General features: G+C 40.0%; 2 gene segments (V, D, J or C); both read left to right on the top strand.

Annotated features, from left to right (window-relative positions):
* The first annotated feature begins 10,987 nt into the window (after positions 1 to 10,987).
* LOC101981014 lies at positions 10,988 to 11,686 on the top strand. The segment is given in 2 exon segments: positions 10,988 to 11,198; positions 11,301 to 11,686. Coding segments are annotated over 2 exon segments (597 nt in total).
* An 838-nt stretch (positions 11,687 to 12,524) lies between these two features.
* Positions 12,525 to 13,003, top strand: LOC113457233. The segment is given in 2 exon segments: positions 12,525 to 12,570; positions 12,669 to 13,003. Coding segments are annotated over 2 exon segments (381 nt in total).
* Positions 13,004 to 17,640: the final 4,637 nt, after the last annotated feature.

Here is a 17,640-nt window from a genome sequence, read left to right as displayed (position 1 = left end):
GTTTCATCTGCTTCCCCATCTCAACTCCTGCCATGGTACAATATACTGATCAGAGCTCTGGGCCTATTTCTTCTCCTTTGCAGTTATGAAGGACAGTGTTTACTTATGGGATGGAAGTAGCACACACTCTCATAAAACCATGAAAATCATTTGGGGTTAAGATGATCACCTGGTGCATACCAAGGGTAAATTAAACCACAAGTGTTGTCTGAATGATTCACTTTCAGTCTCTAAAGTCTCATATAATTTAACGTCCTGAAGCAGAGTAGACCAAAAATAGATGACTTATTTCAGAATCAAACCTTAAATGATTTCTTCCCTGGGGACAATATCTCTTCCCACCCACCTGCTGAAGCCACACTTGAGAAAGTTGTGACCTACTGATGAACTCTGGAATAATATTGTGGTTGACCTGACTTGAATTATAAACAAAAATGAATCTAGAACCTGAGAGATGTTTAAAAACAAAATTAGTAAACTATTATATAAAAAACTTGATTTAGATTTAAAACTGTAGGCACTAGATGGTGCTCATGTACTTTCTCTTTTAAATTCAGAATTATTCAAATTCTTTGAGAATGAGGCATGGGATCCTGACTTTCTTGTGTTAATCAGCCTTTCAGAGGTTGAAGCCAAATTAGCTATAATCAGCAAAAATAAACAAACTTATCCAGCATATCAAAGTCTTTGCTGATCTGCCCCCAGTCAGAGGCCAACCATGTCAAGAGAAACTTGTGCCCTTTCAGGCATTACAATTAAACCTCAGTTCATTAAAGAAATAAGCCTCTTTAGTTGTCCCACAGCTAGAGATTTTCTGAGATTTTCCTATTTAGAAATCACAAACTATGCCACCTTATGAAAAATATGAATTACATGCTTTTATGTGGCTAAAATAAATTTGAATATAAAATTCAATGTTGTATAAATATAATGCTAATATCCTTGTACTTGTTGATCCAATCTTACCTTTTATCAATAAGCAATTTTACCACTTCAGTGTTTTGTAATTATCTCTTTTCTTTATAAGCATGTATCTCTGTACATATGTACATTTTCCTTATCTATTTTGATATATATATAGTCTAATGTATTTCATATATATATATATTAGAAAGCGAGAAAGAGAGTGAGACAGAAGAACACACACACATGCACTGAGAGCATTTAATTTACTGTCTCCTCTTCTATAATAGGAAGACATGTATAATTCGTCATAATTATCTTAGCATCATTGCTAAGATAAATCTGCCAGATTTTTCTTCAACTCTCTGAAGAACTTCTTTGTGCTCGAAGCTTTTCCTGTCTTCAGCATCAAGCTGATGAACTCAGTTCTTCTGTCTTTCGTAGTTCTAGTGTATCTAAGGGTCCCTATCATACCCTTCCCATCATATGACAGGAAGGGAGGAAAAGACAGAGATGTAGCCTCTGAAACCCAACTTAGTGTCTCAGTTAGTGCTCACAGAGTGCCATGAACGGGAGCTACCTTTGCTTTATAAAAAGGCTGATATCTGTATTCAGACTGAATAAATGATAGCTCCCAATGATCAGTGACAGCCTGGTTACTTCTTCATCTAACGGCACGATAGGAATCATATTCCACTGGAGTGGAGGAAGGAGAAGCCTGAGACTATTGTGGGCTGTCAGTCTTCAGAACAGGAACTGTAAACAGAGGGCGCCATGCACCCCTCTCCATGGGGAGGTAAGCTATCTTGATCCTGGCACCGGGTAGGAAGGGATTGCATGAGCTGTTTTCCTCATCCTGCCTTGAGAGCTTGTATTTGAAAAAAACACTTCTGTTCTTAGATGTAGAAGAGATACAAAGGTGGTCAGTTCAAGAAAGGAGCTCTGTGAAGAGTCCTCATTAAAATTAAAAAGGGGAAAGTAGCTTCTTTCCCCTTCTCTTTCTCTCTGTATGTATGTATATATGTATATATGTATGTATTATATATTTGTGTAGCTATGTCTACACACATATTTTCCTAGTTTGCTTTCTATTTCTGCCATAAGGAACAATGACTAAAGTAATTTTGGGAAGAAAGAATCTATTTGGTTTACAGGTTATATTCTTGCAAATGAGAAGAAAAGGTCAGGGCATAAAGTCAAGGCAAGAACCTAGGGCTAGGAAGCAGAGGCCATAGAAGAACACCGCTCACTGGCTTGTTACCCATGCCTTTTTATTCTTCTTCTGTACAACTCAAAGCTACTTGCCCAGGAATGGCACCACCCTCAGTAAGTTGGGCTCTCCAATATCAATCATCATCAAGAAACTGACCAAGATGTTTGCTTCCAGGCCAGTCTGGTGGAAACATTTTCTCAGTTGAGCTTCTCTCAATCTGGGTAACTTTTGTCAATTTCTCGAAAAAACAAAATAAACCAAAAACAAAAAAACAAAAAACAAAAACACCCCAGCTAACCAGCACACACACACATACACACAAAATATGTTCTTTGCATAGGTTGGTAAGAAAGCACAGGGATGAAGAGGGAAAGAGAGGCAGTTGAGAAATCAATAAAGAGCCCTCAGGACTCCCAAGATCACTACCTAAGTTGTTTGAAGTCTGTGACACAACCTTCTCCTTTATCCAGCAGTTCGGTTTAATGGCTCAAGCATAGACACATAACTAGGAAAGGGATTTTTGTGGAAACCCAGGGCAATTAGAACCAGTAAAACCCAATAAGAAGGTTATTTTCCAAATGCATCTGGAAATGGAAGTGATATTGTTCCTTAGAACTTATCAAGTTCATATCTACAGTTCGACACCTGGACAAGGCAGGAGGCTATGGCCTCGGTAGTGGTGGATGTGAGGCAGAAAGTGAAGATGGCTCTCTATCTATGCTCTACCATCCTGCGTGTGACGTGGAGTGTTCTGAGAACTAGCTCCCACTTTCCTTTACCGTCTGTCATCCAAACACAACCTTTCCATCATTATAGAACTGTGAAGGTGAGAATCAGGAGGACTCAAACCCCTCCTCTGCCTCCTCAGTACATAGAGAGACTCAGAGGAATCATCCTGATGATGGAAATAGGGCCTACTCACATTGAAATGGTGGTGATAAACTCAGAAAGTGAACACATAGAAAATCCTGGAGAAGACACACCAGTGGAACTTCAAGCTAGTCTCTTCCCAGAAGATGGTGGGAATGGTTCACCTTCAGTTTTGTTGGGGTGGTACTCTACAGCTAAAATCAATTTGATTCTTGCAATTAACAGTGTTTCAGAATATCAGACATTGTGAGTGACCTTTCTAGAGAGTATAGTGTAATTTAACATAAACTGGTGGGGAATCTCTTCCAGTGGTGTTTAAGATTAAGGTTATTCTGTTTACTGGAGACGTAGGATATATTCCTGAGTATAGAAAGGGAAAAGTCCTAAAGAACAAAATGATAGAAGGTAGGAGGAAATAGTAGGGCCAAGTGATGAACGTTTCAGATATGCTTGTGTCATGAAAGTTTGACGACATCAGAATGAAAGTCTTTTCACATCTAGATAAAATAGGATCTGGGGTGTTAGAAAGGGCGTAGACTCATGCCTGCCTGTCTGAGATAAGTACTTTTTAGAAAAACTTCTGAAGGCTTCAGAGAGAATTCTCTGTCTCCACCCACTCCGTGCTGTACTCACCTCCCACTTATGCACAGATTTCAATACCAAAGTGTATCTATAGCATTCTGTAAGATGGCAACAATTCAGGCACGATTCTGAACAGAACACTTGCCCAGCAACAACCCTTACCACTCCGACATTGGGTTTCCATGATCATTAAACTTTGTATTAAGGTGGCTAATGTAATTTCCTTCCTTTATATTTTTGAAAACTTTCCTTTGTCTCAATCTCCTTAAGAAATACCCATAATTTATAACAGTTTTATATTCCTCTTTTAACACTTCCATTGGAAGATGAATATATAAACATTCTAACATTATCAGATAAGAGTTATTCTTTTGAAGACATATTGCTGACTGTTTAGATTGGCCACATGTTCAGGGTGAAACCACAGGTTAACCTTAGCTCCTAGGGAGTGAAAATTGACCTAAAATCCAGGAGACACATGGTATAGAGCAATTGATCAAAGATGCAGAGTTTCCTGGGGGAAAGAGAGGTAACATATGCCTGCAAGATTCATGCAGCAAGAACATGGGTTGCGACACTGTGTATCTGTGATGCATGTCAACCATTTAGTCTAAGACTCTCACTACTGAAGGTGTTTTTGGATCTGTGGATACCTGGAGACAACACGATACCCGGAAGCAAAGGGTTTTGCCATTTACTGGCAATCTCCATCCTTACTCTCATGTCTACACCCAGAGGCATGTATACAACAAAGCTTGGGAAACACCAGCAAAGCTGCATGACTCTCCTGTAAAGTCAGCCTCACTTCGTCTTTGACTCTATCGCTGTGTAGAAAGCAGTGCACACAACAATGGTCTGGGCAGACGGTCACAAACTGAACCACCCTTAGGAATACTTGGGAATGGTGTCATGAGCAGGAACAGCATCACAGATATACATGGACCAGAATCTGAAGCTCAAAGCTCTCAGCTTTGCCCCTGTAGCACTGAAACTCTGAGAGACCCTCTACCTTTTTAAACCTTCCCCCAGGGCAAGTCTTCTTCTTGGGTATACCTTTGTCTCTTTTGGGCATGTGGATATTGGATGTACTTTTGTAATTTCTTCTCTGAGTGCGCCAAGCCTTACTATAGGAGCCTTGTATATCAAAGTCTAAGGTTTCTGGACTAAAAACAAGGCTCCTCTGTTTAACTGCACTTTGTGTCTTGGGGGGAAATAACAGTAGAAACCCTTGGGAAAAATCTCAGAACATACAACTGCTGAACTTCCTTTTGTCTCCATGCAACAGTACTCTAGCCAGAATATCGCCACAGCACAGGCCCCGACACCATTCTTGTTCAGACCTCTTGAAAACAGATGACAAAGGACAACAGGAATAAACCTTCAAATGGCAGCATCTATGAGCAACAGCACAAACTGGGACCATGCAGGAAATTGACAAGTTAGTGGCAGGGAATGCCTGAAGCTGAAGGTATCTTCATTCTCATTGTTTACAGAGCTGATCCTGCTCTGTAAACAGGCCAAGGACTCCCTGATAAAGGGGTTCAGTAGGGTGCCCTGAGAACAGCAGCAGACTGTGCTAGGCTGTCTCTACTCTTTAAACTGTTACCAATGGTCCTTTATCATCTTTTTAAACCAAATCTATCTTGTCTAGAGTGACAAAGGCTGCAATTATTGCTCCTCACATGAAGGGTTCCATCGATGCAGTTTCAGGACATGAGTCAAACTAGCAATAGTAGCAAGCTATTTATTATCTATAATTCAGATTGTGAAGAAAATCAACAACGAACCATTCCTCTGAAATTAAGGTGTGTTTTCAGAGCTAATTGCAGGACAACCAAGGCTACACAAAGAAACTCTTTCTTGGGAAAAAAAAAAAACGGAAAAAAGTAAGGTGTGTTTTGAAAGCAAAGTTTTGGAGCATCTTTTAAAAACATTGCTGAAAATCAAAACTAAGGGATACCATACTAAAGGGTTGAGGGCCGAAAGCATCACGGAAGTAAGGAGATTAATTGGTGAAATTTTTAACCCTTAAAAATTAATCCCAGCACTCGGGAGGCAGAGGCAGGCTGATCTCTGTGAGTTCGAGGCCAGCCTGGTCTACCAAGGGAGTTCCAGGACAGGCTCCAAAGCTACAGAGAAACCCTGTCTCGAAAAACCAAAAAAAAAAAAAAAAAATTAACTGAAGGTTGCAACTTGAGTTGATGTCTGTCAGAGGCAGAATTCTGTCTCTTGCTGTTCTGAATTAATTCAGTCTGCCTTGGGGATAAGGATTTAGCAATTTTTTCATCCAGTCTTGAACAACCAGTGCTTCCTTCCAGGATGAAATAGGGAAAGGTGAATTCAGGACCAAGGCCAAAAATAAGGCATCTTGGAAGGAGGATGGAAGTCAGTACTCAGATCTCTGGTGTGAGGTACCGTTGAAATATCTAGGTGACAACAGCCAACTGACTCAGTAAAAAGAATAGAGTGAGCCAAGTAGGATTTGGGGTACAAAGGACAGCCAATTGTGTTCGTAGAATCAGGATGCGTTAAAAGGAAACTGAAGTTTAGCATTTTTCTTGAAATCCTTACCATTTATTTTCATCTTATAGTGTTTGCTATGATAAATAACAGTACTTATCTTCTAGTCTCCAGGAGAGATTGAGACTGCCTGGAACCCTATGTTTACTATTAAACAGTCCTGAGGTTCAGTGATGCCACTGTGAGAACTGTCATGTGGGCACAAGGGATGCCCCTCCTACTTTGCTGCTCACAGGGACAGGGATCTAGACAGTTGTCATTCACTGCTGATCCTGCCATGGACTTCAGGCTCTTCTGCTGTCTGGCTCTTTGTGTCCTGGGGACAGGTGAGTCCTCAGCATGCCATGTAATTCCACGCTGTCCTCCTCTATCTCACTCCGTGTGTGTATACATACATATACATCTGTGCTTGACAGAAATATATATTTTCTCCATTTCTCTCTCCACAGATCACACCAAGGCTGGAGTCTCCCAGTCTCCCACTTACAGTATCATCAAAAAGGGACAGAATGTATCTTTCAGGTGTGATCCAATTTCAGGTCACTTGGGCCTTTTCTGGTATCAGCAGAAATCGGGGCAAGGCCCAGAGTTTCTGATTTATTTCCAGAATGAACTCGCACCAGACAAATCAGGGATGCCTGGTGATCGCTTCTCTGCAGAGAGGCCTGAGGGATCCTACTCTGTTCTGAAGATCCAGCCTGTGAAGCAGGAGGACTCAGCAGTGTACCTCTGCTCCAGCAGCTTAGCCACAGCAGAACACAGTCACCTCCTCCCTGCTCACAAACCTCAGAGGCCACTCCCTCTTCACTGCTGTCCTAAGCCCTGCCAAGCCTTGAACAATGACTTGAATCTTGACTCAAAAAGAGCAAAAGAATGTGGAATTTCAGGGGTTCTTCTGGCGAGGGAGTTCAGGAAATGACCTTTGGGTTGTGAGACAGGTGACGCTGAGTCCTGGTGAATTTGGATTATCACTCTCTAGTATTCTTGAGATAATGTAGATCCTAGTTTCAAGGATACAAATAGATACAAATAGACCCAAACACTAAATACAAAATTGCATTGTATTTACAAACAATTCCACCCTGAATGCCACTAGCACAGACCTACACTATACCAAACAGTGGCGAGGCCAGAATAAAGCAGTGTCAAGGACAGTTTTAAAACGATTAGGACCTAAATAATTCCTATGAAAGTTAGTCATGAAAAGCAACAGTCCCCCAGAACAACATGTGTTGAACTATGCCCATATACTACTTTTAATTTCTTTCAACAACCCTGCACTCATTCCACTTTATTGTTACTGCCAGCTAGCTGTTTCAAAAGTACACCCAATCCCACATGAGCCTGGTAGCTAACGATTCTAATAGTTTAAGATAATGTAATTAAATATGAGGAGCTGGCTGCAAATAGCTAAAGACTCTTATCTTAGAGTAAGATGTTTTCATTAATTTGCCTCTCCTCAACAAATACAAATTAACCTGATTGTATCTGTGTTTGCATTTCAAACATAGAGATGGATGATGGCTGTTATTAGCCAGAAATGTTTCCTACTATCATTAAATTAAGATAAGAGCCTATTAAAATCTTAATATAATTGTTTTCATTACCTTTGATTTAAAAAGTTTTAGACTTAAGTCATGTAGGACACTTTCCAATATCTTTACTTTCAATGCAACCATGTTAATAAAATTACTGCACGCAATAGCACTTTTGTACCAACTAATAGCACCTGTGTTAAGGTACTGCCTCCATCTTTTATCAATTTGTGATCCACAAATCATTTAATGCAGTAAGCCTCATTTTCTCATGTATATAAAGAGTAATTGTTATAAGCTCATAGGTTGTTGAGACATTTATTAGGATAATAATCATGACTGACCTTTGGAAATTGCAGTTGTATGAATGAGGATAGTATCCTCATTAATGAAAAATAAGCATTCCACCCATTCTAAAGAACTGAGAAAGCTCTATTAGGATCCTTTTATGTTTTTCTCTTAAATCTTCCATTGGCATTTTAGTCTGCTCCTCCATTTCTCAGGATATATGGTGAAAATTTAACATATGGTCTATGCAAAATGTTAATGGGTTTGATTAATTTAAAGGATCCTTCAGCCAAGTGTGTTTGTAAAACTCTGAGTTATGTGTAAATAAATAGATTTCTTTAATGTAGAAAAACAGAAAGTCGAATTTAGTTTGATTTCATAAAATACAAGCACACTTGGAAAGCTGTTAAAAACAACAAATTCAAGATGACCCAAACAGAAGTTCTGAAGTAGTTCCCTAAGTCCCCAGGCTCCCCTGAAGCATGGGAACTTTCATCAGACACTGGCGCTCTCTTTCTCCTTCCAGTTGTTCATCTTTTTGTTGTGTATGTGTTTGTGTGTGTGTGTTCTTCTATGTTGGTCTGAATATGCATGTGTGTTTGTGTGTGTATGTATATGTTTGTGGTAATATGTGTGTGTGTGTGTGTGAGTGTGTTTGCGTCTGTCTGTCTGTCTGTCTGTCTGTCTGTCTGTCTGTGTATTTGTGGAAGGCAAAGGTCAGCCTTATTATTTCTTTGATGCTATTTTTTTCTGAGACAAGGTCTCTTCAATGAGACCTGGATGTTCTAGTAGGCTAGATTTGTTTGAGTTTGCCACCTGAGCACTTGGATCACAAGCCTGTCACTGAGACGATAAACTAAACTTCATTTTTAAACATTAGTATTTTAATTACATATATTTATGAAATACAGTACACACACTCATATATGGTGTAACGATCAAATAAGTTAATATTTTCATCTCCTTAAGCATTTTTAAAATGAATTCTGGTGATGTATATATACTGAGTTGATTTCCATATTTATGTACAATACACATATCATATATATATATATATATATATATATATATATATATATGACTTTCAAAACAGGCTTCTTTATGCAGTTCTGGCTGTTCTGTTCCTCACTGTGTAGACCAGAATGACCTCAAACTCACATAGATTCATCTGCTTCTGCCTCCTGAGTGCTGGGATTAAAGGTATGTGTCAACACTGCCTAGTTAACAGAGTATATTTTGATGAACAAAAGTTCTTAATTCAAAGTTATTAAATTGTTCCTTTTTTAGGTTTTATTGTATATTTTATCTGCTATACAAAGCAATCATTCTTTCATATATATATTTTTATAAAATTTCACACTTTTACATTTTAATTTGCAATGCAGCTACAATTACTCTCTCTATATAAGAAAGGTCACTGTATAATTTTCTACATAGTTATGCAATTTATCCTGTGGTATTTGCTAAGGGATAACATTTACTTACTTCACTGGTGAAGAAAATCACATTTATCATAAGGCAATAGTTTCATATGCTTTGATAATTTTTCTGGGTCTGTATTCTGTTATATTGCTCTGTCCCCAGATCCTTCAAGTATACACTGTTTCATTTATTGCAATATTATAATAGACCTTTTATCTGTTAGTCTACTTCCCCAAACTTTTTTAAAATCATAGGTTATTAATCACTCTAGACAGAATTTTTCATATGTATGTTATATTTACAAAAATGTTTATATATACATCACAAATATGACAATATTTCGTATATATTCTTATATATATGTATCTGCAGGGAGCAATAACTATCTGTTGGGAATTTCCTTGATTTTTGTTTCTTGGTGATGTAAGAAATTATATAATAAATCTATGAGTGTAATAAGAAGTAGCATCCTTAAATATCAAATATACAGTTTGGCATCCAATAAGAGGTTATAGTTTTGCAAATGGGGATAAAATGGGACTAATCACTAGGAGAGAAATCTGTCACTAGAAACCAAACTATTTCTGACAAATTGGATGACATTGACATTAAACAGTGTAACTGCAGCAATACCTTAACCAGTTTATAGAAATGAGGGAGGCATGCAAAGACCGAAGTAAAAGTTGGCAGTGTCTGTGATGAGAAACAGCTGACTGTAATTACCAGGAGACTGAGTGTTCCAGAAAAAAGGATTGATAAATGTGAAGATAATATTCTTAAGAAACACAAAGAAAATAAGCATAAGATGTAAGTAAGCTGAGTATAACCTCAAATGGTGAAAGATGTAGCTGGGAATTCCATTAAAACTTCTTTAAAGACTAGCTAGATGTCTACAACAACAATTCCAACATTCTACCCTTCAGCTTTCTCTTCCTTGGATTGGTCTATTTTCCCAAGTGCTCACTAGGCTCCTCCTCTGAGAGCCTCTCCAGTCAGCCCTTCATAAAAATTCCTCTGAACTAAAGAGTATTTTGCCCAGGTCACGCCTTCCAAGGTCACCTGCCATCTAATGACTAATGAATGTCTACAGTGTGATATGACTTAGAATTTATTCTTTTTTGAATGAGTTCCCTCACTGGCTCAGATAAAACTTTGTATTTCCGTGGGTAAATTGAAACTTCAACTCGTGATGTTTTCTAGCCTAACCCTGACACCTGATTTCGGGAGCTCCCAGCATCCCCTACAACCAGTAGAGGTACAACTCATTGACTATGTACCAGGTCACTAGAGGGCACTGCAGATCCACCAGTGAGCTGTGAACAGTGCTTTAGAAGGTGGATACCCAGGTGTAATATGGAGTCCACGTAGGGTGTTAGCTGTGGAACCAGAAACAGTCCTGGCTCAGGAGGTACAGGGTGAGGGGCAGGTAATCAATCTTTGCTCACTGAGAATCATCACAGGAAGCGACCTACAGTCTTCACAATCCAAAACACCTAGAGCTAGGAAAACAGAAGGAAACAACTGCCTCAGGGAAAGGAAGAAATGGAGTTTCCTACACCCAGACATTTTTTCCTCAGTACAGTCAACACCCCCATTCCACTATGCAGGCTGAGCCAAATGGGGGAAGAATGGGGAAGATCTAAACCAGCAGATTATGCCCAAGGGTACAGAGGGCCTATGGGAGCCAATGAAACCACTGACCTCAGACCCTGACATCACAGGCAATGAGCTGAAAGGAGGAGCTGGCTCCTGCTCTCACAGGGAGAGCAGCATGCTGAGGAGAAGGATGTGGGGCACTGCCCTCCCTGGCTCTGCCTGGGGCCCCAGCCTGCTCTGCTGTGTCACTGTCTTTCTCCTGGGAACAAGTGAGTCCTGAGCTCTGGGGGGACTGCTCCTGAGCTGCTCTACTGCTGCTGCATCTGTGCACTCTTTCTCTAGATGCTCACTCCTGTCTCCTGCCTCCCCAGGTTCAGCAAGTCCCGGGGTCATCCAGTCTCCAAGACACATAATCAAAGCAAAGGGAGGAAGTTCCTTTGTGAAATGTATTCCCATCTCTGGACATAACACTGTGTTCTGGTATCAACAAACTCTGGGCCAGGAATTGAAGTTCCTCATTCAGCATTATGAAAAAGTGGAGGGAGAGAAAGGAAACATCCCCAACCGATTCTCAGTCCAGCAGTTCAGTGACTATCACTCTCAGATGAACATGAGCGCCTTGCAGCTGGAGGACTCTGCTGTGTACTTCTGTGCCAGCTCACCACAGCCTCACAGAGTGACAGGCATTCTGTCCCTTAATCTTCCTGCTCTTGCTAGTTTCATACTAGAGAGGGGCAGAGATGATACACAACCTTAGCCAAGGTCCAGAATTGCTTCTAGATCTTTATTAATCCCCTCACTACTTACCTGATCCCGTACAGAGTGGTCTTAAAACTGGGGTGGGTCCCAAGACTCCAGGTGTTTTCACATCCCTACAAGTCCTTCCAGCCCCCAGACAGTGGTGGGAAATCCTACTCTGTGCTTGAGTGTGGTCATAACCAGTGTATTTTGAGACAAGTGTAGACATTAACATATGCATTTTGTAGATAAAGTGTCCTATATATCAACAGGAATCAATAGCTTATAAAATTCCCAATATTTTATGTTTGAGAATATCAACACAAGGCTTAAAATCTGCAGCTCCTTGACTTCTAACTCAAAGTTCTTAATTTCCTTGGTGCTTCCCATTTTGGGTCAAAAATGTAACAGCTCACTGTTTCTCATGTTATAAAAGTAGGTGGAGTTAGTGTGTATCTGGGGAGAGGCTGTAGGTCATACTTGAGTAATATTAAGCCAGATAAAGTTTGTATTGTCAGAGGGTCAAGATTTGGTTTACATTTTTAATAATCCTTACCCCAACCCTGACTAAAATCAGAGAAAGAGCACATGCATCTAGAAAAAAAAAACCAGCAGCAAATTCTGACTTTCTGACTTCTGTTAGTAATATTTGTATATCCATTATAAATATTGTTGCATAAAGTAATTAGGAGACTCTGCTTTAAAATCAACTTGTTACTGTAGGGAAGGGGTGTGGCATGCTAACTCTGCAACTCAAGCATTTGTTGGAGACAGTGACATCACTAAGTCACTGAGAGCCACAGCTCTAGTTTCCAGAAACAGGGCTGGAAGACATCAGATCTTGCCTTGGTCCTGAGATGAACTTCAGGCTCTTCTGTGTGACCTTGAGTCTCCTGTGTGTAAGTGAGTGCTGGACAGGACACAGGTGTGCTGTTCTTAACAAAATTCCTTAGTCTTTTAGCTAAGATGACATCATCAGGCTCTGTCTTCCTCTATTACAGAACACATGGAGGCTGCAGTCACCCAAAGCCCAAGAAGCAAGGTGACAGTAACAGGAGGAAAGGTGGAACTAAGCTGTCACCAGACTGATAACCACGACAATATGTACTGGTATCGGCAGGACCTGGGTCATGGACTGAGGCTGATCTATTACTCATATCGTGATGGCAGCACTGAGAAAGGAGATGTGCCTGATGGGTACAAGGTCACCAGACCAAGGACAGAGGACTTCTCTCTCATTCTGGAGAAGGCTTCCCCTTCTCAGACATCTGTGTACTTCTGTGCCAGCAGTGATACACATCAGTGTGTGACTGCCTCCTCTCTGCACAGAAAGTAAACTAGGAAGTCAAGATGCCTGTGTGCCCCAGGAAGTCCCTGTCTCTGTAAGAGTCACTGGGCTCTGACAAACTAGGGACATTTCAGCATGGGCTCAGCCTCACTGAAGTCCACTCTGACAGCTTTTCATGGCTGCTTGGCTCATTCCCACCCCTTATTTCTCCTTTCAGAGAGGTAGCTGAGTCTTTAATTGAAGTCACAGTGACTCCTTTGATACTTTCACAGCCATTATTTTCTTCCCTGCAGCCTCGGTGAGCTCCTCAGTCACTTTACTATGCAACTGAGTCACTTACATGCTCTCTTTCCAGGCTGTGTTTCCTCTACAGGTCAGTGGTCCCTTGTTCTATAGGACAATAGCCCACAAGGCCCCATGCCATTCTTCACTCATCTCTATCATCAGTCTTTGCCCAGCCTTCCCGGTTCTTTCCTCTCTAGCTACAATTGTCTACATTCCATTACTTCTTCATTTATGTTGTGCTCTTTTCAACTCTGCAGATATTTTCCTAGGACAGTTCTTCTGCACTAAAGACATGCCTTTACCTCTTCTGGATGTCAGGAAAATGTATTTAAGGTTGGATCATTTTTCTTTTACCCTTTAAAGGTTTTAATTTAATTATATTATTTCTTCCCTTACTTCTTCTTCTAACTCCTCACATGATTCTCCTCTTTCAAATTCATTGCTTCATATTTTTAATTAATATTATTTTTCTTTGTGTTTTTATGTATATGATATTAATAAAGAATAAATTCAACCTGTTGAATATATTTATTGTTACTTACCTTTACACTTTCAGGGATGCCTGCTTGTGACTGGATAGCAAAGTAGGGGACTCATCCTTAAGAAGACTAAGGCCCCTCTCTCTGCAATCCTTAATTGCAAGAAGAAAAAAAGCTGGAGGATTATCATGCCAGGTTTCAAGAACTATTATTCTTTTTATATCTTGATAAATTTACAAATAAAAAGAACAGATTAACTTGCCTCTGTGGGTGCTAATTGGGTCGACAATTGCAGAAAGTCACTCATGCAATCAAACTGAGCTTGGATCAGCATTGATTTTGGATATTCTTGTCATAGTCATTTTTCTGGTCTCATGACAGGTCTAAAATGCTAAAAGAAGAAGGTGTATTTTACCTCAGTACTTCAAAGTTTTGTCTATGATCGATTGGACCTGTGTTTTGGGATCCTGTGTTATGGCAGAACATACTGTCAGGAGGAAAATAGCAGAGTTCTGTTGCCTATCTCTTGACAGCCAAGAAGCAAAATAAAGAAGAGAAGAAAAGAGAAGAGAGGAGAAGAGAAGAAAAAAGAAGAAAAAGAAGAGAAGAGAAGATAGAAGAGGAGAGGGGGAGGACAAAGAGGGCGAGGAGAGAGAGGGTGTGCATGAGAGAGATCTTTTAACTGCATTCCTCTGATGACCTACACCCTCCTTCTTTCTTTCTGCTTTCCATTATAAATCTATCAATAGGTTAGTCAGTGTTGAAATTAAAGCCTTTATGTTCTAATTTTCCTCAAATCTCTTCTGTTGAACCTTTGTAGACAAATAAGCCTTTAATACATGAATCTTTGGGGAATGTTTCTTGCTTAAACTGAATAAGCACCAGTTTGCTTTGTAAGATTGCAAACCTGGTCTAATATAATTATTCAAAATAAAAAAGTATATTTTATTCATTCATTTATTTTTATTGAAAATAGATTTTTCTTTCGTATAGTACATCCCCAACACAGTTACCTCTCCTTCCACTCCGCCTAGCTCCCCCTCCCAGATCCACTCCCTCTCCATTTCAGAGCCGGCAAATAGCATAAAACGAGGAGTGGAGGGAGGGGAATCTGCAGTTGAAGGTACTGTATTAGAGAAGAAGCAGAAGGAAATGGGGAAGGAAGAAGAGGGGAAGAAGGAGGAGGAGGAGGAGGAGAGGAGGAGGAAGAAGAAGAAGGAGAAGGAGAAGAAGAAGAAGAAGAAGAAGAAGAAGAAGAAGAAGAAGAAGAAGAAGAAGAAGAAGAAGAAGAGGCAAGACAAAGCCCTCATATTGAGGTTGGACAAAGCAATGCAATAGGAGTAAAAGAGTCTCGATAGCAGATTAAAGAGTCAGAGATATACCCACTCCCACTGTTTGGAGTACTACATAAAAATCCCAAACCTAGTAGATACTCACAGGGTACCTAGTGATCCATGCAGGCCCTTTGCTTGCCATTTCAATCTCCATGAGCCTGTATGAGTCCTGCTTAGTTGATTGGTGGGATATGTTCTCCTGGTGTTGTCTGTAGTAATAGGAGCGGCGGGCTGCTTCCCACCACCTGGCTACCTTTACCCGAAATAATTACACGGGCACTGTATTCTTTTAAACACTGCTTGGCCCATTTTTATCTAGCCTCTTCTAGGCTAATTCTCGCACCTGCACTAGCCCATTTCTTACAATCTGTTGTAGCCCACGAGGTGGCTTACCAGGGAGCTTCTAGCCTATGTCCATCCTGGGTCAGAGCTTCATCACGTATGCCTCAGAGAGCAGAGCTATCCCCGCATCCGCCCAGGAGCTGGGAGCATGGCGTCTCTCTGAGGCGTCTGCCCCCGAGAGGAGATCTGTCAAGTCTGAGCTCACTTCCTCTTCCTCCCAGCATTCTGTTCTGTTTACTCCTCCCACCTGTGTTTTAACCTATGAGGGCCAGCCAAGCAGTTTCTTTATTGCTTAAGTCTCACTGACTTCTTCATTTCCCTCCCACCCTTTTGCACAGATCCCAGATCTCAAATGGGAGGGACCCTATGGAAAACTCCAGTGTAGACTCTCCAAATAATTTCTGGCTGTGGGTCTGCACCCATTCCCATCTACTCCCTGAGGAAGCTTCTGTGAGATTACTGCACAAGGCTCCTATTTATGAGTATAGCAGAATCCCACTAGTAATCATTTCATTGATTTTTATTAATAAAGTAGACTAATATATATACAGTAATATTTTGTATATGTTATCAGGTCACAAAGGAATGAATAGGAATTACAAAATACATTAACATTTTTCATTGTCACTTATCAACAACCCATCAGCAGCTGAAGTGATGAGTCTTGAATTCAAACTTACCAGGTAGAAGCATTTTCTAAAGAATCATAAAGTAGAATGTGTATGGAGGTGTGAACTACTAGGAACTGTGTTAAACTACAGAAGAAAAGTACAGCCACATCAAAAAACATTCCATGGGATGCTCGCTAACAAACACCATTTCCTTAGTTACCAGTGCATTTGAATTACTTGGGTTCTTTTCCCTTAAGTACATCCGTATAGAATTCAGTTATTAATATTTATTTTTCTTTTCTTTGCTATTTTGAAGATAGTATTTCTTTCTTTTGCAATTTTTATGATTGAAATGATATTCATAGTAACAACTAAGTTAACTTTGATGATTAAGTAAGGATATTTGTTTACTATCTGCATTGTGCCTAGGAAATAAATTCACTGATTAATAAGCAAAAAAGCATGCAAGTTAATGGCATGCCTAAGGATATGGAATGAGAGGACATGAATATTTAAATACTTACAGGCATCTAGAAACTTCTATTCCCTCTTCATAGGCTGATATGTAGGTGATGCAGGAAGGCTGGGGAAGAATAAATATTTGAAGGAAAACTGACAGTGTTCTTAGGAGAATGGATGATAGACAGTGGGAAGTCTGTCTGGTGTGGTATGGGCCTCCAGTGTCTCTTCCTGTGATAACATAATCCTGCCCGGTTGGCTAAACTCCCAGAGAGAGGCTCCCATGATTCTTTCAGAGAATCTGTGTTTTGTCTACCAGGAGAAATTAAGAGAAAGATTTTTTTTCACACTGTTTTCCCCAAGCACCTTTAGGTCAGAAGAAGCAGAAACCAAGGAAGCATACTGGACCGTCATTTCCTGAACTGCATCACTGTTTCACTATGGATAAGTATTTTACGCATACCCATTGTGATGTCAAACCATCATTATTATTCCCCCCCCCCAAATTTTCATCTCTATATCTGTTAAACAGTAACTGTTTTTCCTTTTGTGCCCTGATCTTGCCTATTTTAGAAAGTCTAGGCTTAGAATTATATATTTTCTCTTTGTGTCTGATTTCTTCCACTTTACATAATATGTGATACATTTTAATGTGGATAAGAACCTGACTTATTTCAGTATTTCACTGTATGAAATTTTTACATTTTACCACCTACCCATCAATTTATGGATTTTTTAAGTTGTGTCCATCTCTGTGTTTTTTAGATACCTTTGCCAGAGCCTAAAACAAACAACAATGATCTCTGGTAGGAATTTCCCTGGTTTTTGTTTTTCAGGGACATAAGCATATTGAAGAATAAAGCTGTGGGTGTGAGGAAACCCCGTCAGACGTAGAATGTGCAGTTTGGCACCTAAGATAAGAGTGCAGTTTCGCAAAGAAGGAAGAAAATAGGACTCATCACTGGAGCGAAGATCAGTCAAGAGAAACCAACTTATTTCTGACAATTGGCTAACAATGGCATTTAACAGTGTAGCTGCAGCACATGCCTTGACTGTTGGCATAGCTGAGGGAGACATGCACAGCTCCCAGTCAAACTTCTAGAAGTAAAATGGTGTGTCTGCTCTGAGAAATAGCTGGCTTTAGTAGCAGTAGACTGGATGCTCCAGAAGGAAGG

Source organism: Microtus ochrogaster, chromosome 21 (assembly GCF_000317375.1).
Source record: "Microtus ochrogaster isolate Prairie Vole_2 chromosome 21, MicOch1.0, whole genome shotgun sequence".
Taxonomy (NCBI): domain Eukaryota; kingdom Metazoa; phylum Chordata; class Mammalia; order Rodentia; family Cricetidae; genus Microtus; species Microtus ochrogaster.
The sequence above is the reverse complement of the archived record's forward strand: the minus strand, read 5'-3'. Positions and strand labels throughout refer to the sequence as shown.